Genomic DNA, 23637 nt, shown 5'->3' with positions numbered 1-23637 from the left:
CAACCTCATGGTACCTATTGTATATTCAAAGACTTTATCTATGCAGCTTGTATGGATATACAGATAAAGCATAATACCATAATTGATTAAAATCGTAAATATTATTAAAACAAAGATGGTTTTACAATATAATCAACAAAATCTCAAACCATAATTGGCTTGCTGAGCACTCACTCTAATAGTTGTGATTTGCATTTTCGATGTCTTTTTTTGGCAATAATCCTACAAACCACTATTGAGCATATAATGTAATGGATTGTGATGATAGAATCTTAGAAACTATTTGAATCGAAAATATGTATATGGAGATATATGTTCTTATATACCAACTCTGACCCCAATCCAATCACATTCACTTTGGCTTTTCTATCAATTTTTAGAGCCAAGTTCTAATATTATGTAATGTAAACCATCTGCTCCATGAATCTCATCTCCTGTAATAGCAGACAAACAAATATAACATGCTTCAATGGCACTACTAGCGGCCAACCTGAAATCATCGATAATAATCGGGATTTTTCGATCCGATTGTCAGTCGATGAGATTTGGAGATTGGCGATTAGGCTGCATTCAGCATACCTGATAAAAATAAGTGGTATTGTTACGACAAACATATAACCAATTTTCTGAGGGAAAAAACTTTGAATTTCATAAATAATCATATGTGCAACCTCATCAAAAGTAGCCAGCTACCAGGAATATGTCAAATGTGGATTTTGTTTTTGTTTGACGTTATTTTTTTTATTTTTTTGATTATTGGTTAAGAAAAATTAAAATATTGATTTGAAGATTTTTGGAGATAAAGGAGATAAATGAAGAAGATAACTATTCGAATATATTTTGTGATGTGTTGAAGATATTGGATGACATTAATTATTTTGAAAGATGTAATCACGATTTGAGAAGATAATGACTATCTTGAATATGATAGATTATTCTATATAAAAGAATGTTAATTCATTTTGAAAATCGACGAGTGTGGTCATATGTGGTCGAGGGAGGCCATGAGCTTTAAATGTTATAATATTGTGAGAGATCATCAGTTGTTGTGAGCGACTTTTTGTGAAGAAAAACGAAACTATCCATTTTGTATCGCGACATCTGTTGAGACAAGCTACTGACAGTTCCACCTTATCATTTTGTTTTGAGAGATTTTCGATTGATGTGCACACGTGCTCTGAGCCTCGCGATTAATTCCGAGAGAGAGGAAGATGACGTACTCGAGAGAGAACAATCCGTAATTTTGAAGAGAGGTTGATCAAGACGGAGTTAAAGACGAGTGATGTTCACCTAGTGAATTCTATTAAATGTGTTCATCATAGAGACATCATTAGAAAATATGGTCTTTTATTTGAATAAATTCATATATGATCATAAAATTTTCTATTTAGTAGATCAATTTGATAGTTGAGCATGATCCCGTGGATGAAAGACATTTGGATCAAACTACGTTTAAAATTACATGTGTTCTATTTTTGCTTTCAGTTTTATCTCAACAACATGCACTTTTTGTGGATTTATATTTGTTAATTTTGAAGATTTGTTGACAACATGAAGTTCCAAGGACAGACCCAATGGATAGATGCATTATCAAGAATGTGGTAGCTTTATTGATATCTTATGTGAGTGCGTATATGCATTTGAGAATTTGGCTCGTATTTGTGAGACAAATACGAAATATTGGAGATGTTTGGGATTCGACATTCAATTGTGACAAATCATCTCGTTCAACTAATAACAATAACAATAATAATAAGCCTCAAAGTGATGTACGAGTTAGTGAAGTAAGTGAGCGTTTGATCAATAGTCAGGAGTTGGATTCCCAAGTCAACACCTTCTCGGACGAGCTTGTCACACGTGACTTTTTTCAACGTAGTTTACTTAATTAATGTGATTTTCATATTATTGAGTTAGTTCGAAGATCTAACTAATATCCACCGCTCACTTCATAAAAATAAATAAATAATAATAATACCACACAATCCGTATGGTGCGTTTGGCAATGTGTCGAGAAAAACTGGATATAGCTTAGATAATAGATACAAGGTGGGCACACGTGTGGAATTGTCGAACAAGTTTTGGATATGATATAATATTTTTAAAAAAATATTTCATACCATATTTAGAAGCTCGAAGCCATATGGATTATAAACAATCAGCATCATGATGTGATTTTTAAAGTACCAAAAATTATCCTTTTATATTTCAAATCATACTTTCCAAAATTGCTCTCTATACAAAACTATCTCAACTTTATTTAAATTTAATTGCAGATTTTATTCCGATTTTATCTTAGTTTAAAGTAAAATATTAAATAAATCATATGAAAAATATATTTTAAATTATTATCGGTTCTAGTTAACTATTAGAAAAATTTATATTTAAAAAAATAATTTTTAAGATTGTTAACTTCAATATAATACCTAAAATTCTCGCATAAATAACCACGTAATAAAATTTAGCCAGTCTTTGGGAGGGTCAAAATACATTATTTATCGTTAAGAAATTTATTATGGGATTATTGATTTAATTTCTAAATTACAAGATACATGAATATATATATATATATACACGATATATTTTTGCTATTAAATTGGATTTTTTTCCATATATATATATCATCCAAATGATTCACGTATTACAATTATATTTTTAATATAGAAAAAAAGATAATATTATTATGTTTTGAAACAATAGCCGTACAAAAGTGTATATATATGAAGAGTCCTTGGCCAACTCTAACCCATAGAGATAAGAATTGGAGAAGAATTAAATTCATTAAAGAGATGGCAATCTGCAAGTTTATCGCTTATAAATATCCCTTCTCTTCAAATCTTCTTGTATGAAATTGCGTCCACCAGTTGTTTTTTTATTTTTATTCCAAGGGTTTTGGCTGATTCCAGCCAATCGTGAAAACTGCTTAAATGGATTCTAGGAGAAGTAGTATAAAGGGTTCTACACATGGAAATCTCAGTTCCGTGGAGTGGATCGAGGCTGACGATATGCCGGAATGGATGTTAATGGAGGTGCTCATGAGACTGCCGTTCAAGGTTCTATTCAAGTTTAAAACTGTTTCGAAGCAATGGTGTTCTATGATTTCTTGCCCTTCTTTTGCTAAGATGTACGTTGATCGAATATCCCGGTCGCCCCATTCGCAGGACTGGATCCTTGTCTCTAGCTTTGCAGAGAAGGTTATGACAGAACAGTTTTTCCTGAAAAAGTTGCCACTGGATGGATGTTCCCTTGGCATCAATTGCCTAGATCTGCTAACTCTCCCATGTGATGATCAGTCTCATAGTTTCGACCATGTAGTGGTCGGAATCAGCAATGGGTTATTGCTCTACGGTCCTCGTTTGGAGGTTGCCAAAAGACTTCAAATTTATAGTTACGAAATATGCAACCCTATCACCGGGCAGAGGATAACCCTTCCTCCACCTGAAAGTTGCTTTGAGTTTGTTGCCACGGGTTTTGTGACACAAGTTGAAGACAACGTCCTCCAAAGTTATAGAGTTGTGCGCATTGAAGTGCATCATGCAAATTCCGGCTTCATCAGTTTCGACGTGTACTCTTCCGAAACCCGTGAATGGGAGTATTTCAAAATATATTCTCGTATCTGCTTTTATAAGTGGAAGAATCCTGTCGTTCTCGGCAAAATTCTGCATTGGATGGTTGCCACACATAGCGTGATGGCGTTCGATCCTTACAATATGAATAAGCCTCACTTCATTCGCCTTATTCCGCTGCCTAGTGACGATGTCGCAAGCTATAGACTAAGAAAAATAGAACTCGACCATGTTTTGTTCGACGAACATCAAGGGCATTTGAGATATGTAGAAGTAAAACTGGATGGCGGCCAACCGATTAAGTTAAGTATCTGGGAATTAAAGGACTACGATTCGGGAAGGTGGTGTCTGCAACATAGAGTCAGCATCGACCAACTACGTATACGCTCGGTACCATTGTCATTCCATCCCTTTGATTCGAACAATATTGTGTATCTGATGAACTACAAGGCCCTTTTGTCGTTCCATATCGAGACAGGAGAGTTAAAAGTTGTGGATGATTCAAGTGAAAATTACATTGATAAACTCCCATACGGTATGTCATACTTCTCGTTCGTCATTCCACCATGGCCAGTATTCATCAGCCCCTCTCTTTTTGAGGTCACTGATTCATGATTTTCTTTCATTTTTGGATAGATTTTGTTTGATTATTAGTTTGACTAGGTTCTTTTTTTATATCTATCAATGAGAACATCTTGATTCATGTAATAATTTGTGTGATTGGAAATTTTGAATGCTATTAATTAATTTACAGGTTTCTCTTTGAATATTTCGTAACAATGTATCACTTCCATATGTAAGGAAGAAAATAATTAAGGAACAAACTTTATGCCAAGTTTTCAACATCTTCGTCAACATGTATACCTTCAATACTATTATTAAAACTGGTTTTAATTCAAGGCTTCTGGGAGTTTTTTTTTTTTTTTTTTTTAAGAAGGAAATAATATATTTAAATTTCGTACAATTTTTTTAAATCTTTTTGCAAATGGATACTTTTACATTAAAATTCGAGTATTTGTTTGAGAAAACCATGTAGGTGTGATTGGTTTACATGGAAGGAGAGGGAGGTCGAGAAACGATGTATTTTTTATTTCCATGATTTTTCAGATATTATTTTGGGATTTAGATTGGTTTCGGGGTTATATGAGTAAATTTTGGAACATTGTTTTGGTGATGTGATCGTCTTAAAAAATTTGTTCAGAAATATTAAAATTCAGCACACCAATGAATCCAGTAGTCGATAAGTTCAGCAGACCACTTACACACTTATCATAAATTTAACTAACATCTATCGAACTGAATCTTGTCAACAGTCATTTATGAGTTTGGACTTATTTATTTTAAATTAATTTAGCAAATCAAACATTCAGATAATGTTCAACATTCTATTTAAAGAGAATATATTCTGATCGTTTGAGTGCCCGTATCATAAGTGTTAATGACTGACTACCTTTTATTTGTGGATCATGACAAATGACACATAACAAGCTATATGATTGCATTTATGCACTACAAAAAAAAGGTCGTTCTGATCCGAACGTTAAAGATCATCTATAAAAGGTCAAAGTTCAGCAAAAATAGAACACACTTACGCGATATATCATCAATTGAAGCAGAGTTCTGTTGAAAATATTCAAAGTACACATTCAAGTTTTATCATATCTTTTTATAGATCATCTTGTGTTGTTTTAACTCACTATTCTTACTATACTTATATGTACTCATCTCATTGTTTGAGTAAGTGATTGTAACTGACATAAAGAGTCTTTTATGTTCAGAAGTATATTTAAAATCTTTAGTAGTTTATACTAATAGTTTTAGTGAGTAGTGTTTAAGTCTTACTCAAGTGGGTGTTTACAGAATCTATAAATATCAAATATTTTTAATGAATACCTTCTGGAAACAAAAGAATGAGAGACACATAAGGATCCTAGCCTTCGATTAAAAAACAATTACGATTTTTACTTACTGCACTACTCTTTTTATCTGTTCACAAACACTTGGTAGACTCATTCCGCGTTGCACATAAATTGTTTCCTGAATTTTGACAGTCAAGATCAGATTTCTAGTACTGTTAACACCAATAAAATTCACCTAAAATTAAGATGCAAAGAAATTAGGAGGTGATTATTCACCCTTCTCTAAAGTATCTCTACATATCCTAATAACTGATCTAATTTTACTTAATACAACTATGGAAAATCAGTTGTTTAAGGAGTTTAACTTGAAATTAGAAAATCTAGATCTATATAGAAATACATTCATGATTTGTTATGTACGATATAATTTTAAATGATTAATGAAAATAAATTTGATTAATATTTTATTGTATTGAAAAATTATTGGTGCTGATTTTATGTAATGTATATGTTGGCCATAAAATTAAAATTTTGTAGGCTCGAGAAAATAGTAAATAAAGTCCAACTCAAAAGAAATGCTGAATGCAAGAAAGTTGACAACCAATCACGATGAGAAGTGGATGATTAGTTAAGCGTAGAAAATTTTATGTTGTTTGTTGTGTTCTCTCTCACACACACAAAAGATGTTTAAGTAGTTCATCTTTCTTATTAAGTTTGCATCTCTTTTGAACCGGCCTTCAATTGTGGTAATGTCTAGGTTTCCCTTTCATAGAGTAATATTCGGTTGGATTTGGCTTCATGCGAGACTAGTTCGAGCTGGTGGGACCAATTTGATTTTGTTTGCATTCCAGTCATGTCTAGTTGATCTTAGAACTCTCTGATTCAACATAGCCTAAACATCTATGCTTGCCTCTGTTCTCAAGATTTATATTCCGGCTAGGTTGGATTTCTGGCTGATCATGTTCATATATCGTATTAGGCCAAACAAAGTTTATCATTTTGGAGTTGTCATTGTCTAGAAACGATTGAGTAACTAAATAAGAAGAACTACATTCATTGTTGCCAAAGCCTAGGCCAGTTCTGTCTCTAGTTGGTTTTTGCAACTCATGCATCATGTCAATGGTAGCAGAAGACATGTTCCAAGAACTTACTATTAACGTCAACTGTTTCCTCATTGATAGTTACTTGGAACAATTTTCATATATCATCATTATCAGCCGCTAGCATATTAAGTTTCAACCTCAGACCATCAAGTTTCTAGCATATTAAGTTTCAACCTCAGACCATCAAGTTTCTTCTGCAGCAAGCAACTAAAGTCGCTCGACTTATTTATTAATCTTTTGTTCTCTGTATGGGCTTTCTCAAATGATTTCAAAAGTCTTTCATGCTCGTCTACCATTTTATGCATTGTCGTGACAATATACGCTCGTGTAAATTCATCAGTATCGAATTCAAATACCAGATCATCATCGGAAGTCTCCATATCTACATCTGCCATGAGACACCAGGCCTTTTCATCATCATTTTTGCTAGATGAAATCTATGAGCTTGAAGGGTCTAATTATGAGTTTGCCCACTTGCTTTAGCTATCCTCAGCAACAAACTTTTTTTAAAATCTTTTTTCTTCTTAAAATATCTCTTCTCATCCTTGGATCTTTTCTTCTCATAAGGTTTTTTATCGTCTTTCTTTGGCATGTTACAATCTACAATAAAATATTCCTTCTTTCCACAGTTAAAGTAAGTTTGATTATCGTCATGTTGATCTTATTTACGATAAGAGTTGAATTTAAACTAGTTTTTTTTATCATAAATTTGTCAAATTTCTTAACAAGTTAAGACATTTTTTCATTGCTTATCTGATCAGTAGAAATTCTGGTGGAACTTTGAAAATTCTTTGTGGACGGTCGGAGTTGAGGTTGTGGCGGCTAGAGCTTTGGTGGTTGTAGAGTGGATGACTCTTCTTTATCCAGATCTACAGCTCGAACTTATATGCTTTTAGGTCTGCAAATAAGTCATGAAACTCGAGTTTGTTAAGGTCCTTGGACTTTCTTATAGCTATCGTATTTACATTTTACTCTCTGGGTGTTGCTCTCATTATCTTCTATTCAGGTTCACGGTTAGATTATTCTCTACCAAGTGATGTAATTTCAATAACAATACTGCTAAGCCGTCCATCAAACTTATTCATAAGTCTCGCCAAGCTTCAATTTTGCATTATCAAACTCGTGGACTGACACCGTCAATTTGTTATCTTTAGTCTGATCATTGCCCTCGCAGAGTTAAGTCCACTTTTCCCAGATTTCTTTAGTGATTGAACATGTTTTTGTCAAGATTTTTGTAAAGAATGTCTTTGGCCACATTTTCCAAGTTTGTTTTCTTCCTCAGCAGTCCATTCTGACAGATTATTTTCAACCATCTGTGGCATGCCCTCTGCTTTGGATATGATAGTTTGAGGATATTTATGGGACCATTTGTGATGATATACCACATGTCATTATCTTGTGCTACTAAGTGTGCATGTATACTTATATTTCAATCATCATAATCTTCCTTTGAGAACATTGAGATATTGTTAAAATATGTCATTATAAATTTATAATTATCAGAGTTCAAGAAAAACCCGCTCTGGTACCACATACTGGGATCGAGACAGAGTTTAAAGGAGGATAAATAAACTCTTTTTCAAATATTTGCTAAAACTGAGCATGATTTAATATTTTTTAGGCTGTTACGACACTTTCTTGAACAACTAGATTTCATTGAACCACTAAAAATAAACAAGTACAAAAACAGTTCAACAAGACTAATGATAAAATATATATTTAATATAAACAGAATTTAACACAAAAAAGCTAAATATACAAGCAAGCAATAGAAAGTTTGTAAGATCAAAAAGACATAATTTATGAATATTCGGAGATGAATACTTTTGTGTCACGCTTTCTTTCAATCAGGAAGGAATCTACTAAAAGACTTCGGTTTTACAACACTTTACAACTCACTTCGACAAAGACTTATTACTGCTTAAATCAAAACTCTTAGTGAACACACAACAACTTTTGACTTTTTAAGAACCATCGGTTCTCCAGAAACTAATACAAACACAAACAATTAGCTTTGACGGCTTGAGTTGGTAGGATAAGACAAAATGATCCTTAGAAGATCTGATGTAGTCTAATGAGCATGTGTTAAGTTGAGCATCTTGATATTTGAGCAAATAAGAGTGCTATAGATATTGTATATTGTATATTGAAATGCAAGTGGTTCAATTGATTATCGATTTTCTGAATATGAATATTTATAGTTGAAAGCTCCAACAATCGGAAATTCTTTTCATCAATCATATGTACTAACTTCTCAAATAATGACATTATTGCTATCAATCATCGTACTATTAATGAAATGTCATTTAATGTCCATTTGCTTTTTTCGACTTTAGCTTTTTTAGCTTCTAAAAATTTGATTGACCTTTGATGCTTTAAAAAATATTCTGTCTATCGGGAGTTGTCAGATATTGTGCTTTGATAACTTTAACTGATAGCTATTGAACAACTTGAGTTGCAGTATTTATCTTGATTTGCTAATATCTGACCGGTTGCAGTGCGACTTGTGCAATTTATTGAAGACTTGGTCCGATCAGAAAACAAATGATCTATGTAGCTTGAGTTTCTGATATAATGTTTAGCGGTCTGAGTTCATTCAGCGAGTAGAGTCTTATAAATACACGAAAATACTTGGCGCCTAGACTCTGAAATAGCTCGATACTGTTATTTATCATTACCAAAACTTAGGGTATAATATTTCGTAACACGTACAATACATTCTTTCATCTCATATATCCTAATTGAATATGCAACTATTAGTATATCGAGTATTGTTTATGAATTTGATAATAATAGTGATGTATCTTTGAGTAATCATAGTGACATCAGATGTGCAATTAGTGAACCACTTTGCCATAAATCACATATCATACTTTGGCCATAGATTTCATACACTATTAATTTCTGAGATCATATTGGATATCTACACTTGTAGACGAGTGATGAATCCCCGACTAAAATGCACTGGGTCCTACATGTGTCGCCACTACACTTAATCTCGTCACCCGTGACCTTCATGGAGCCGGTAAACGAGTCAAAACGTAGCACGAGCACTTAAAACATCAGTGTTGTCACAAGTCGTAAGTAATAATGGTGTACAACCATAACCATAGACTTATCAGATCGATACATAATAACCATTTGGAAAGTCCGAAGAGGACTGTTTGGTGAACTCATCATATAATCATTCTCTGTATGTTTGAACATCTTCATGTTCTTATCAATGAAACATAGTACACAATATCACATATGCTAGTCTTTAGCTCAACCGACCTTTATCCTTCTCTTAGGAGGCTGAATTTGACTATGAACATGTTAATATATACCGTAACTAAGATTGTGTTTCATGATCGCTATCATATGTACAACCTTATATTTATTGTATTACAGTATATTCAAAGTTTTTATCTATTCAACTTTCATGAGTATACAAATATTTAAACATAAAAATAAATAAAATATTATTAAAATAAGGATAATTTGTTACAAACAATCAATAAGCCATAACCAATCGCTTAAAGAGAACTTATTCTACCAATAATATAATGAATTCATACATTTGATGACGAACGTGAAACACATTTAATAAAACACTTGATGATAGTTTTCTTTTATTTCCTAATTTTATAAACTAAGAATCATTTGGAAACTTTTGGATATTATTTATAATTAAAATGACACATTTATAGTTATACCAATCTTACCAATTTTATCATATAAATATTCAATTTTATACAAATTAATTAGACGAATTTACCGTTTAAAAGTGGAACTTAACATATATTCAAAGTATACCGAATTGCCATATTTAGAAGTATAGTTATTGATATTTAACCATGCCGAATGTAGACAATGTTTATTTTTATAAGTTTTTTATATATTAATTCCATCTTTTCTTCCCCAAAAAATAAAATAAAATAGATACAACATTTATAAAAAAAATTATATTAGTAAATTATATGTCTCATTAATTTTGTAAAATATAATAATAAAATAAGATAATTTTAAAATAAAAATCATATTGCACATATATAATTATGATATTCACCGGTGTAAATAATAATAATAAAAGGTAAAATACGTGAAACCTTCGATAAGAGCCAGGCAAGGCGGCCAACGTGTGCAGAAGACTAGAGATGAGCGAGATCTCGAGAAAGAGGGGGCTGTTTTTTCTCGCATTTTTCTCTTCAATTTCTTCACTGTTTTTCCCAGGTTCGTTCCTCTGATCTCCACCGAGTTTTCCTTCTTGTTAATTTGAGTTATCGATTGCTAAATCTGGCTGATATGTATAATCTCTTGATGGAAATTGGAATTATATTTTATGAAAGTTTTTTTTTTTTCAATTTGTTTGGCTCTCGGGGGAGTCCGGTTGAATTTATTTAGGTCTTGTGGTTTCTGATGATTTTGCGATTGTACTCTGATTGTAATAATCTCTTGAATTCGGAGAACAGAGAGGATACGGTAATGCTGTCGCCCCGTTGTTATGTTTTGTTTCTGAAAAAGCTATGTTACCCTTTTTCTGAGTGTTTTTCTTACAATGTGTCGGATTTGTGATATATATCACTGTGTGAACTTATGAAACACATCATTTTACTGCGATTTAGATTTGCCTCGATGCTTGCTTATTCAGTACGCATTCTGTTTTAGATAAAGTTATATCCTAAATTAAGCCTGATTGAATATTTTTGTGGCCTTTTCATGCTATCAATTTGGAATGACGTGACTTTCTTTTTTTGTTCTGCCGGGGCATTTTCTCAGTCTCGTTAAAAAGATGGACTTTTTCATGCCCAATTGATTCCCCATCTTAAGTAATATACTTATTGCAGGCTATTCAGATGATACAATAAGTCACAATAATGCAACAGCAACAGTAGATCATGCTCATTCGGGTGGCGGCAAGGGATCCACGATAGCTATTATATGCTTACTGCTTGTGATAGTTGCAATTTTATCATTTTTCCTTTTCAAACTTTGGCAAAAGAAGAAGCGTGAAGAGCAGTATGCTCGTTTACTGAAGTTGTTCGAAGAGGATGATGAGCTCGAACTCGAGCTCGGTCTACGGGATTGAGCATATTTTTTTTGTTCATTTTAATGTTTGTTGAGGTAATCTCCTTTTGGTATTCTGCTGGTTCTGTTGCTAGTCTAATTCGTCCATTGCTGTGCTTTTTCTTTGTGGTTATAAAATTCACTCTGAGGTTCCATGTTCCCTCCATTGAAGCCATTTAGCGGTTTCATGCGCATGTAATATGACCCAAGATATTCTATTTTGTCGGTGGCTTTCTGTAAGAAAGACCCAAATCAATGATTCTACTGTTTTTGTTGCAATAGGTATTGTCAATGGAGCTTCAAGCTTTCTAGCTTCGCGTGAGCTAGATTTCATGTTTTAATTTGGTCTTAATAAGTTGCCACTTGGCTAACCTAAATGTTGAGAGCAAAAGAGTATTCCCTTTTGCCTCAGGATTAAACATTGTTTTTTCTAATCGTGAAATACATTTTTACTTCTGAGCATCCCCTTGAATTCGACTGCCTATTTTTATGTTCTATTCCATATTATTGTTACTTGTTATATGTTAGTTTAATCTATTGATAAGCTACACTAGATTTTCTGCAACGATGTTTAGCCTGGGCAAAAGCCAAGTTTTTCAATGTCATTGAGGGGGTGAAGTTACTCTTTTATGTCAGTGCAGTAGGTGGGTGTCTTGTGAACGAACATCCCGTGCTGATTTATTGATAATAGTTACTAGTGGTGTGGCTTTGTAAGCTGTATTGGTATGTTAAGAAATTTTGGCGCTTCGCCCTATTTTTGTCGCATCTACATGGCATTGGATTTGATTTCTTGTCAATCTTGGACTCAGATGAATATTTAACCTCGGGTGGCTTTTGTTAGGTGGTTTTGGAGTAGTTTGCACCGTCTTCTGAACCTCATCTGAAGATTTAACACGGCATTGCTCACTGGAAATGTCTGGATCACGGCCTTCTGCAAAACCTCATTAAGTATACACAACACACGGAGAAAGACATTCTTCAATTGGAAGGTTTTAGCGTATGTATCAAGATTATTGTACCTAATCTCCGAGGTCTTGTTTTACGTTTGAGATTCAGACATGCATTCGTTTATTCTTTGTGTCTTAAATCAGATGTCATAAGTTTGGAATTTGCTATAGTTTTTTTTTCTTTGGGATAATTTTTTGAATTTCGAAATATAATATGTTTTTCCAAATATCTAAATCGTTTTATTTGTGTGTAATTAGAATAATGAATTAGTCATGTCAATCTATCTATTATCTATTACTATTACTATCTATTAAGAATCAAAAAATTGATATGTTTTTTGATTTCCCAGTTTTACCCTCATTTCATATCAAAATTACATTTTTGTTTTTATTTTTTTAATTTCAAAAAACATTTTTGTTTTTTTTTTAAATTACAACGATTCAAATAGCACTTTAGTCCTTCGATAATCTGTAACATTTCACTTTAATCTATAGATAATTATAAAAAAATTGTACACACGCATCGCGTGTGCAAAGTAGCTAGTCTTCAATAATAGGCATCATGTCTGCAATAGTTTAATATTTAAAATACATATATATATACACACAATATAAATTTAATAGTTGCTATATAAATCTATTGCAAGTCATTATATTTTTTAAAAAACTTCTAATTTTTATCTGTGGAATGAAGAACTATCACAGTTAAGCTCGATATGTAAAAATATTATTTAAGCTAAATAAATTTTTTAATAGAGCACTTTAGTATTTTAAAGATAACACTGGATAAATAATACAATACGGAAACCTGAAATGTAGATGCATCAACATTTTACTTTAATATATATAACACAACTTATCGAGAAAGCACCAAATTTGAATTGGAACCACACAGATCGAGCAATTTTCGATATTTTGTTCACCGATTGATAAACACTTATTTTTATGTATTAAATAGAATTTTATTCCACTTTCTCAAAAGATATTTGATACTAATATTAGTGGTGAACAAAATTTTGGTTAATCTTATTATTTATATATAATTTAAGATTTTTAGAATTTAAAATATATTATTTAATGTATTAAGATTTTACGGTTTTTTTTTAGAGCAGAACTTGTAATTTTTTTGAGATAGATCAATTGTTACAAGATTTACTAACCACGAAGTAAACTCGCCATTCATCCATACAAAAGATGAAGGCAAAAACTTGTGTGAGACGGTCACACAGGTCGTATTTTGTGAGACGGATCTCTTATTTGGGTCATCTATGAAAAATTATTACTTTTTATGCTAAGAGTATTATTTTTTATTGTGAATATCGGTAAGTTTGACCCATCTCACAGATAAAGATTCGTGAGACCGTCTCACAAGAGACCTACTCAAAGATGAATGGTAGTAAGAAGAAAAATGAACAATGTTATGATCTACATTATTAGTCAATCTATTCTCATGAATAAAATATGCAACTACGGGTTTTTTTATAAGATCTATGATTTTTGAAACACATAAACCTGCATAACCCATGTTTTCTTTATCGATATATCTCTAAAAAAAACTTATAATTTAGCTCGAGCTCGAATTTAGTACAAAATAATAAATAAATATAATAATATATAGATTTGAATACGATTGACAATATGTAAACATCGCTGGATACGTACGTACAATATAATGTACAGTTACGAAAACCGAGACATTTATTTTATTTTTGTCGATTTCTCTCACTAATTCTCCCTAAATTCAACATTCGAGTTTCTCTCTATTTGTTGTTTTCTAACCAATTCTGCATGGGCAGCAATCCCAAATCCAAATTTCCAAATTAGGGCAAAACATCAACAGATGACGAGAAACCGGGTGGGCAAAACGTAATGTCCATGGCACTGGAGGTGTGATTCGATAGGGGATTCAAGTCAATTCAAGAGTGTGATTTCATTTCATCGTAACTGTAGAATTGGTGTTAGGGTTTTTTCGTTACGCATGACGGGGATGCTAGATCGAACGAAGGTGGTGGTGCGGCATTTGCCGCCGACTATTTCTCAGTCGAATTTCGTCGAGCAAATCGATTCTCGCTTCTCTGGGCGCTACCGTTGGATTTCTTTTAGGCCGGGCAAGTCAAGGTTAGTTATATGGGATTTTTTTAATGAGTTCGTGGTTTAAGTTCTTTCTGTATTAACATCAATCGTGTTCGTTGGAATGATACTTTTTGTATCAGTGGGTTTGGTTGTAGAAGTTGTTCTATTTATTTATTCATATCGTGCCCGAGTTTTTAGTTAATTTATAAATTAAGCAGGATGCAGGTTGTCATTTGATTAATTCCTGGTAAATGTGAACTTCCAGGGAACAGGGGTGGGGGGGTTGGTCATGGACTCAGGCCTTCATCTAGTTTTCTTCTTTTATCCTGGAGTTTAGCTGACCGGTTGGGAATGAAGTTTCCCATATGTTATGAAATTATACAGGTTCAGATAAGCGGATAACTGGGGGAGTGATCCGCATATGGTCCAAGTAGTGGCCAAAATTCTAGGGATTTGAGCAAGATTGAACTAGCATTTTCCTCTTTTAGGTGTGAGAAGAGTTCTTATTTGTTAATGTTATGATCTAGTTGATTAGATTTAGTTTGATGGTTTTGGGTAGTTGGAATCGAGATTTTCATTTTCTAGTTTTGTTGCTATCTTCCATTTATGTTTCCCTTTTTAATTTGTTGCTCATATCGATGGAGCTAACGGAAAAGGTGGTTGTGTTCGGTGCTGACTCATGGTGATATGCATTCATTTTACCATCATTATTATGCTTCTTCCTTGAAAATTTGACTGCTGGGACAAATGTTATTAAAATTATATTTCAATAATATGGTTACTTATTTTGATTTTAGGAGTTATATGCTCAATTGCTTATGTTATTATAGTGCTTCTTATGATGTAGTTGTGATGATGTTTGTTGTTGGATTCTTATACCGATTTTGAATGTTCCATGCGGCATTCAGTGGGACCAATAGCTACACAAAAGATATGCGTTCACTACATTTTTGAGTGATTATGTTTTTTCATCTCTCAGGAAATTAATGATCATTTATTGTGTGATACAAAATACATTTCTGTAAACGATCTCCCTTTATTTTTAAAATTTTTCGTCGGACCATGCATTAAAAATGCAAGGTGCACTAAGGAGCCCACATGTCTTAGAGTTTAGGCACAAGTGGTTAGATGAGATACACACCTTGTCACAGCTTACTGCATCAAGGTATAGCATACTAAAAGGTACTCCAAAAATTATCGAAGTAAATAAATATTCATTATCCTAAAAGCAAAATGATATATTATTACACTGAATAACACCCGGATCCTTATTTTTAAGGTGCACTTATATGATGCCTCGATACTTTAAGGTGCATTGAGGTGTGCGCCTCACAATCAAAGTGGGTTGAAATTTGGCACAAGGTATGAGCCTCACCACCATGTGGTGAGCACCTTGTGGACTTTTAAGGAATGTGCGCCAGCTTTGAATTTGCATCTCGGACAGGCTTTTCGGGAAATGAAGAGATTTTGTTATAATTGTAAATTGGAGGAGACATATTTGTTTGTAGATCTGACAAGAGTATGAATCTGTTTCTATACCCTAAACAGTTTGCAGGGCCTCTACCTTTGGTGGGAGATGTGGGATGAATGAGTAAAAAAATTGACTGCAACTGAAAATGTGACTTCTTAGATGTGGGAAATGACAACTGTTGAGGAGTAAAGTTGAGATTTTCATTGATGCTTTTTCCCTTGTGTGTACGCATGCTATAGTCATTTATTTCTCTGACAAATACTTCGAATATATGTTTCCTTTTTGAACAATTGCTGAAGTAATCGGGCAGATTCCATTTATTGGTTCTCTCCTATTCTTAATTAGAATTTATAAGTATGTTGAATCGGCACAAACCATGTAATGACCACTGTGCCAGTGAAAACAGAATTACTATTTCCTCCTTTGTCGTTTAGACCTATCACCTACATCATTCCTTATTAGAAAGTTGAGGACCGTATTACAAATGTGGTGTTTTTCACTTTGAGAATAATATGTGATTATGTTCTTCCCCGAGGTTTGAGATTTCATTTATCAGAAAAGGTTCACTGAAATAACGAACTTGTCCAACTAGTCAAAAATGGAGAGGTTTGTGACGAATTGTTGCATTCATGAGGAAGTCCCCAATTACAATATGTCATTGCTTCATACTTTACCCTCCACCCCCTTCCATTTCCCTCTCTGAAGTTATACATTTGCTTTTGCAGCCAGAAGCATATAACATATTCAAGAGCGAGCATCGACTTTAATAAATCAGATGATGTGCTAGAGTTCGCTGAGTTTTTTAATGGCCATGTTTTTGTCAATGAGAAAGGTAAGGCGTGCCAGAATATTTGAATTGGTTCATAAGATGGCTTGATATAAGCGGTAAAAGTATGGATTTTTGGGGCTTTTATTCTATCACCTTATTGCTGCATCTTGGTTGGCCTTTTGTTTTGGTTGGTTTGTTTATTTTTTGTTTTGTATGTGAAAAATAATTAAGTTTGTGTTTGGGTAGATGAATTTGAAACTCATAGATTTCTATTATAGTTTTATTGTTTACAATGAAATAATAGATCAAATCTTAAATCTAGACATTACTTATTTACACAATAATAAGACAAAATAGAATGAATTTCAAATAACATTATTATCAGGTGAACTTGAAATCCATCGTAATTAACATGAAATATTATATAAACATGTGAAGAGTGGATTTGAAGTTTATAGTCTTACTTCTCAAAACAACAAAAATACATTTGAAATTTATGAATTTGAAATCCTTCAGTCCAAACACAACCTAAAATATATGTATTTACTGGATGTTTAACTCCTTTTTTTCATTTATGTCAGGGACCCAGTATAAAACAATTGTTGAGTACGCCCCTTCACAGCGTGTTCCGAAGAATTGGTCAAAGAATGATGGCCGTGAAGGGACTATATTGAAAGGTAGTCTTTTGCTTGCTTGTTGTGCCTGTCATAAGTTTTATATCTGTCTGAATGTAGTTTCAGATGTTGATTGTTTATGATTGAGATGCCATCATCCATTCACTTCCAACCCTGCTTTCTTTTTTTTTTCGGAAAAACATGTAGATCCTGAATATTTGGAGTTCCTTGATTTTCTTGCGAAGCCTACTGAGAATCTTCCCAGTGCGGAGGTACAGCTGGAGAGAAAGGAAGCAGAACGAGTAGGTCAGTCTAGATACTTTTGTAGCTTATACATACTTAGAATTAAAGCTGAAACCGGGATGTATCATTTATTCAAGGAAGATGTGTCTCAGACTAACATCTTCTCAGACTAACATCTTCAGTTCTTTAGTTAAAGCAAATTCACATTTTCTTTTAGGTGCTCCAAAGGATATTCCTATAGTTACCCCTTTAATGGACTATGTTCGTCAGAAAAGAGCTGCTCGGGGTGGAGCTCGGGTAGGAAATCTTATTGATTGCAACTGGACATTTCTTTCTTTTTTTGACACATAACTGCAGTTGATTGCTACTTGAAAAAGAAATCACTTGTTTTTTCGTGAAATATTTCTTGGTGTTCCACCAGAGCATCATCAAGCTATTGGTGTTTCCTGGCCTTTTTTGGGAACTGTTTCCTGGCATTTTTGACATCTTCCAATTCGACTATTACACTTTTCAGCAATGACAGTTCATACAATAAAATTTATGTGTCTTGTTGACAGACATGCATAGCATCGCAACAGCAGGTGCGGTGATTCGATGTTTCACCTTACCCCATCTCTATGTGCGCGTGTTCTGTATTTTGAAATATGAGCAAACATTCTTTTACGCTCAAGTGGAACAATTATATGGATGGTGGAGATTTACAGCTTTGATTCTCTTGTTTTACGTTTATGTTAAAATAAGTGTTATATCTAACACCGAATGAGGGAATACTTGAGTTACTATTAACCTGATCGTGAATAGTGACTTAGTGAGATAATCATCTGTATGGTTTTGTTGCCCCACTGTTTCGTGGATCTTTTGGGATAATTTGTAACACATCCATTTTATTGCCATAGAGAACCATTTTGAATGGAAAGCCAACGAGGAGAGTCAGTGGAATGCTCTCCAGGAATACAGGCTCAGGATCTTCAAGAGGTGGCTCAGAAAAAAGAACTTCTACCATGGTAGATTATTGTTATTATTTTTTTGGTTGAATATTATTGATGGAGACCGCTAATTATGATTTTTTCCGTGGAGATTTGGTTTCTCACTGCTGAAATCTGGATTTTATTTCTGATGTTTGCGTTGAATGTGCCATTTTATATGTTGTTGGTCATTTGCCTATTTCATGAAAGTGGCACTCTTTGATGTTGATTGATCTGTCACTTTTAAGTTTATTGCTCACATCTATCGATGGTTAACATGCAATAAATTTTGACATGATGTTTTATTTTTCCTCTAAAACTGTTGGTGCGTGGGAGATGGTCCTGGAACTCAGTTTGTAATTTGTTGGGGGGTCACTGGATAACTTGCTAAATGACTTGCTGCTTATGGATCAGTTTTACATCCTTTTGTTATTATTTGTAAGTTTGTTTTGCTATATGTGTTGGTATGTACTGTGATAAGGCCCTGGTAGGAAGGCAGTTTTGATGCTGTGACTGGCAATGTTTATCATTTAATAATTGTCATTCAACTGAATTTTTTGCAGTACGTGTTAAGGGACAGCTCAAAGGGTGCAAGCAGCAAGGACAAATCATCTTCTGTACCAGTTTTTAAACAGGATGAGCAACGACTCTTGGACAAATCTGTCACTTCAGCTGCAGTCTCCAGAACTGATTCATTGGAAGGGGAAGGTGGTAAGATTCAATGGCCAGTTTCATATATTTATGATTACGATGATTTTTTGTATTGATAGTGCCAGTCTGTGCATACTTGATATGAATATGGTACTAGGTTATCCTGGATGATATTATTCAATTAATGTCCTTTTGATTTTTATTTTTCCATCTGTACAATGGAACTTGGGAGACTTCTTTCTGTTTTCCTTAGGGTTTAGCTAGTCTAGCCCATTCATGCTAGGAATATTATCCTGTTCTTTTCTATATGTGATGTGATTTTCTCTGGGAAGTAATGTCACTATTTTTTTGGGTAGGTTACCGAGTCTTTCAGAACACTACTACCCAGGCCTGTTTTGGTTATGTGCTTTTGTGAACAATTTTCCTTGTTACTCTTTTTAGATTCTGTATAGCAGAGATAGAGGACTTGGACTTCTTAGCTTCTATTCTACTAATAATGGAAACCCCATAAACTGAAAACGGAGAAATATCAGTGAAGCATGAATATAATGCATTAGACTGCCATCTTCTTTGATTTCCCATGTGTGCTGTTGATATCTGCTGATGATTTTGTTTCTCATCGACGCTCTATTTCGTATGCATGTTCACTTCATGCAAGCAGAAGTATAAACCTCGTCTCTTTGTTTTGATATGCAGTCATGGTTTTGTTTGTATATTCCACATCTGCTGTTGATATGTGGTCATGGCATTTTTTTTTGTATCCATTTCTTGTAAGCTACAGGGTTTACTCGTATTATTTTCTCATGTTTTGAGCTAGTTGTGGAAATTTTTTATCGTTTTTGCAGAGTCCTGCATGTTGGTTTTTATCAAATGCTAATGTAGATTTTCCTTTGAGGACACCAACTTTTTAAGTAGATCATTGGAGTCTCTGCCCAACTGTTAGAATGATTGTATCTCTTTTCGTAAATTTTATGTTTTTCTTTTTACCAATGTCTTACACATGTCTTGGGCGGCTCAGATTCCTCTGAAATTGGGAAGCCGAAAATCTTACTTCTGAAAGGGAAAGAAAAGGAAACCTCTAATGTAAGCCTTTCTATTGTTTTCTGTTTAAATTGTGTATTAAAACATCCGAGAACAAAGATATTATGTATCAAAATATCAGATATAGATTATTTCTGCCATTTGTTTGCATTTTATTGAATTTATGGTTGTGCCTGCACTATAAGCCAGTTTTGAATGGAGAGATATTTCTCTTTTGTATCATATTATCACACAAGCAAATTGGTTTTAAAATCACAGTTTTTTGGGGAATGATGGAAACTGTGGCCAGAAATGTATAGGAGGTAGAATTCTATTTGTGTTGCTAAGTCAACCTGCAAAAGTTTCCTTGGGAAGCTATTAATCTGCACCATTTATAAATCACTAAAGTGGCCCGCTTTCTTCCATGTCTGGTAAAACAGCAAAACGATGCACAAAATTTTGAGCCTCTTCTGAAGCTTTTAAAATACGCATATTCCAAATTATTCTGCGGATGTAGCATTGTGCTATTTTCTCATATTGTACTGGACTATTGTCTTCATTTATGTTTCCTACTTCTTCATTGTTGCTTATATGCCAGTGCTGTAACTATAATTCAAATTTGTGTATGTTGAATGAGATTGAGCTAGTTTTCTGAATTAATAAATCAAACAATTTATCCTGGGAACCTTGGTTGGCATAATTTTATTTTCGTTTGTGCTTTCTTTCTGATGAAGTTACAGCCATGAGCAGATTTCTGGTGTGAATCATTTATTGGGCTATAAATCAATAGCTTTTATCGGCAAATATAGCAAATTGGGTTCAAAAACTTCTTCTAGAACTCAGCTATGCCATATACCATAATAAGCTTGACAGAAAACTTGAGAAACTTCTCATGGGGAGAAGGGTTCGTGTGAATATACCGCTGACTTAATTTTTGGTATTATATGCATATGTATCTGAGCAAGGACTCCAGCATCATGCTATACACTAACTTTAAGTGCACGAGAGTACTAAACCACGTACACTAGTGTCATTTTTCAAATAAAATTCAATTCACAACTAGAGTTTATTTTATCTGACTTTACAGTTATCCTGCTTCAGGAGAGTGTAAAAGAAACATATATCATGATTTCTGTTCTATTTATTTATTTCTTCTCGCCTAAAGGCTTCTGGTGTTTCATTACCGCAGCAGAATGGAGCTCCTCGTGCCAACAATTTGCACAGTCCAATTCCTCTTAAACAGAATCATCGACGCGAATCTAATGATAGGATCATCAGGAGTGTCCTTAACAGGGATATTCGGCAAAATCAAACATTATCTGGATCTCAATCCGAACACCGAATTCGCAATATAAATCAGGACAGAGACAAGAAACCTCCTCGTCCCACAAATGTGCAGTCATTTCAGAAGAATGCAAATGGGTCTCCTGAGGGTAAGGTAGCCAGCCGTGATTCGCAAGCTTTTCATGCTGAGAAAGAAGAAAGGCGGACAAGGAACAGGGATAGACCTGATCGTGGTGTTTGGGCTCCTATTCGACGATCGGATGGATCACATGCAAGTGATGAGTCTTTATCATCCTCTATTTCCCAAACGTCCCAAGTAGTGGATTTTTCTGAAGGTGTTGATTATTGATTATGCAATAATTTTCTTCATCCTCGTGCTTTGGATTTATGTCAAGTTTTGGATTTGGTAAGGATTGTGGTTTTTTTGGAATTCATGTAGATATTAAAAATGATGTGTTGATTATGCGTGGTGGTGAGTTCAGACATAGTGGAAGTGGTCGTGGAGGTCATAACTCTGTTGGCAATGGTTCGTTGTACCTTTGAAATTCAGAAGGATAGATGGTCATCTTTTCTTTATAAAATACTTGGCTGACTGATGTTCTATGGCTTAATATAGGTTCTTATAGGCAAGGGGGTCGGCGTGGTTCGGCATATAATAACAAGGATGCCGATGGCTCCCAAGTGGAGGGGAAATTCCCAAAGAGAGGAGGTTCTTCTGGCCATGTTTCCCATGAGGTATGCTTCATAATCAGATGCTACACTTTCAATTATCAATTTTCAGTAACTTATTTCTTGAATTTTGCTTTAAATGATTTTTTTTTTTTTGCAGAAACAAGTGTGGGTCCAAAAGTCCAGTCCCGGTTCATAGTTTTTTTATGGTAAAGTTTCATTCCTTAATTTCTGCTATTTCCTTCTTGTGTTGTTATTTTCAAGAATCTTTTTTTGTGAAATTTTATTTTCGAAAATTATGATTGTTTATTAGTATGTTTTTTATGCAACATACAGGGTAAGAGAATTATTGTTTCTTCTAGGCTCCACTCCTATAAATTTATGTCCGAGCTTTCAAGAATGAAATTTTATTTTCGAAAATTATGATTGTTTATTAGTATGTTTTTTATGCAACATACAGGGTAAGAGAATTATTGTTTCTTCTAGGCTCCACTCCTATAAATTTATGTCTGAGCTTTCAAGAACGAAATTTCTATTTTCCTTGTGTAATCTAATTGGGCTTTCTCTGCAGTGAATGCTTTTGGTTGGCTACCTTACATGTGAGAGAGGCTGGAATAGTATCTTGTTGACAGAATCTCCTGCATTAGCAGGCTTAATGGACACAAACAACGCTTGCGTGGAAGACAGTACAGGCCCTTCATGTTAGGCCTTAGGCCTAAAGATACCATGTATTTATGGCTCAGTGCAAGGAAGAAAATATCATCCCAAGTAGAAAATGGTCAAGAATAGAAGCAGCAAACAAGCTTAAAAGCAGATACAATCAACAGCATCACCATTTTCATCGGCATCTGAATAGTGGAATTATAGTCATTACCAGGACTATGGATCTACAATTCTTGATATCAATGCACCAGCAATCAAGGTAATTAGCTTACTTCCGCTGAGCTGTAAATGCAAGTCTGGAATGGCGTGTGCTGCTACCATTAGTTACTATATACTAATGTTTTTGTTGAGATGTTTATCGCTAGCTTTGGTGAGTATGCATACTATTATAACCCAGGTTAGTTTCAGGTTTAACTGTTACTGGGTTTGGCTAAGAAAAGGTCTGAAGTTGTCGTTAGAGTGCTTTTGGCTGGCTGTAAACTGTTATACTAAATTTGTGTGTATTTGGAGGTTCGATGATTCGAAATCGGAGTTGGCATTTAGGCCTTGTTTGGTCTGCTCTGGTTAATATATTTGTCATATAGCTAATGCGGTATGAGATTTAATGGATCATTGCAATTCATTATCCGTCTGTAGCCTTTGCTTACCTCTTATATCTTAGTTTTGGGCACTTTTTGCTTCTAAATTTGACCCAAAA

General features: G+C 33.9%; 2 protein-coding genes and 1 long non-coding RNA gene across 4 annotated transcripts; all 3 read left to right on the top strand.

Annotated features, from left to right (window-relative positions):
* The first annotated feature begins 2838 nt into the window (after window positions 1–2838).
* Window positions 2839–4178, top strand: LOC142526051 (F-box protein At3g28330-like). The gene has a single exon (XM_075630324.1). It carries the CDS (start codon window positions 2925–2927, stop codon window positions 4176–4178), a length of 1254 nt encoding a protein of 417 aa, XP_075486439.1. The 5' UTR covers window positions 2839–2924.
* A 7411-nt stretch (window positions 4179–11589) lies between these two features.
* Window positions 11590–12681, top strand: LOC142527696 (uncharacterized). Its single transcript, XR_012815503.1, has 2 exons — window positions 11590–11889; window positions 12413–12681. It is a non-coding gene; the product is annotated as an uncharacterized LOC142527696 (long non-coding RNA).
* Window positions 12682–14211: 1530 nt separating this feature from the next.
* LOC142526608 (regulator of nonsense transcripts UPF3-like) lies at window positions 14212–23545 on the top strand. 2 transcript variants are annotated; one of them, XM_075631109.1, is made up of 13 exons: window positions 14212–14636; window positions 16788–16894; window positions 17413–17508; window positions 17653–17751; window positions 17906–17985; window positions 18585–18692; window positions 19217–19364; window positions 20323–20387; window positions 21517–21943; window positions 22048–22134; window positions 22225–22343; window positions 22438–22486; window positions 22849–23545. In XM_075631109.1, exons 1-12 carry the CDS (start codon window positions 14497–14499, stop codon window positions 22474–22476), a joined length of 1515 nt encoding a protein of 504 aa, XP_075487224.1. In that variant the 5' UTR covers window positions 14212–14496; the 3' UTR covers window positions 22477–22486; window positions 22849–23545. The 2 variants fall into 2 exon arrangements, with proteins under 2 accessions (XP_075487224.1, XP_075487223.1); XM_075631108.1 differs by having other exon boundaries at window positions 14213–14636; window positions 21514–21943.
* Window positions 23546–23637: the final 92 nt, after the last annotated feature.

Source organism: Primulina tabacum, chromosome 15 (assembly GCF_025594145.1).
Source record: "Primulina tabacum isolate GXHZ01 chromosome 15, ASM2559414v2, whole genome shotgun sequence".
Taxonomy (NCBI): Eukaryota; Viridiplantae; Streptophyta; class Magnoliopsida; order Lamiales; family Gesneriaceae; genus Primulina; species Primulina tabacum.
This window is presented reverse-complemented; position numbering and strand designations above follow the sequence as displayed.

Coding starts and splice junctions, on each gene's coding strand:
- LOC142526051 (XM_075630324.1), top strand. CDS start 2,925: ATGGATTCTAGGAGAAGTAGTATAAAGGGTTCTACACATGGAAATCTC.
- LOC142526608 (XM_075631108.1), top strand. CDS start 14,497: ATGACGGGGATGCTAGATCGAACGAAGGTGGTGGTGCGGCATTTGCCG. Junction 20,388..21,513: donor AAGAAAAGGAAACCTCTAAT/GTAAGCCTTTCT, acceptor TCATTACCGCAG/CAGAATGGAGCTCCTCGTGC. Junction 22,344..22,437: donor CTGGCCATGTTTCCCATGAG/GTATGCTTCATA, acceptor TTTTTTTTGCAG/AAACAAGTGTGGGTCCAAAA.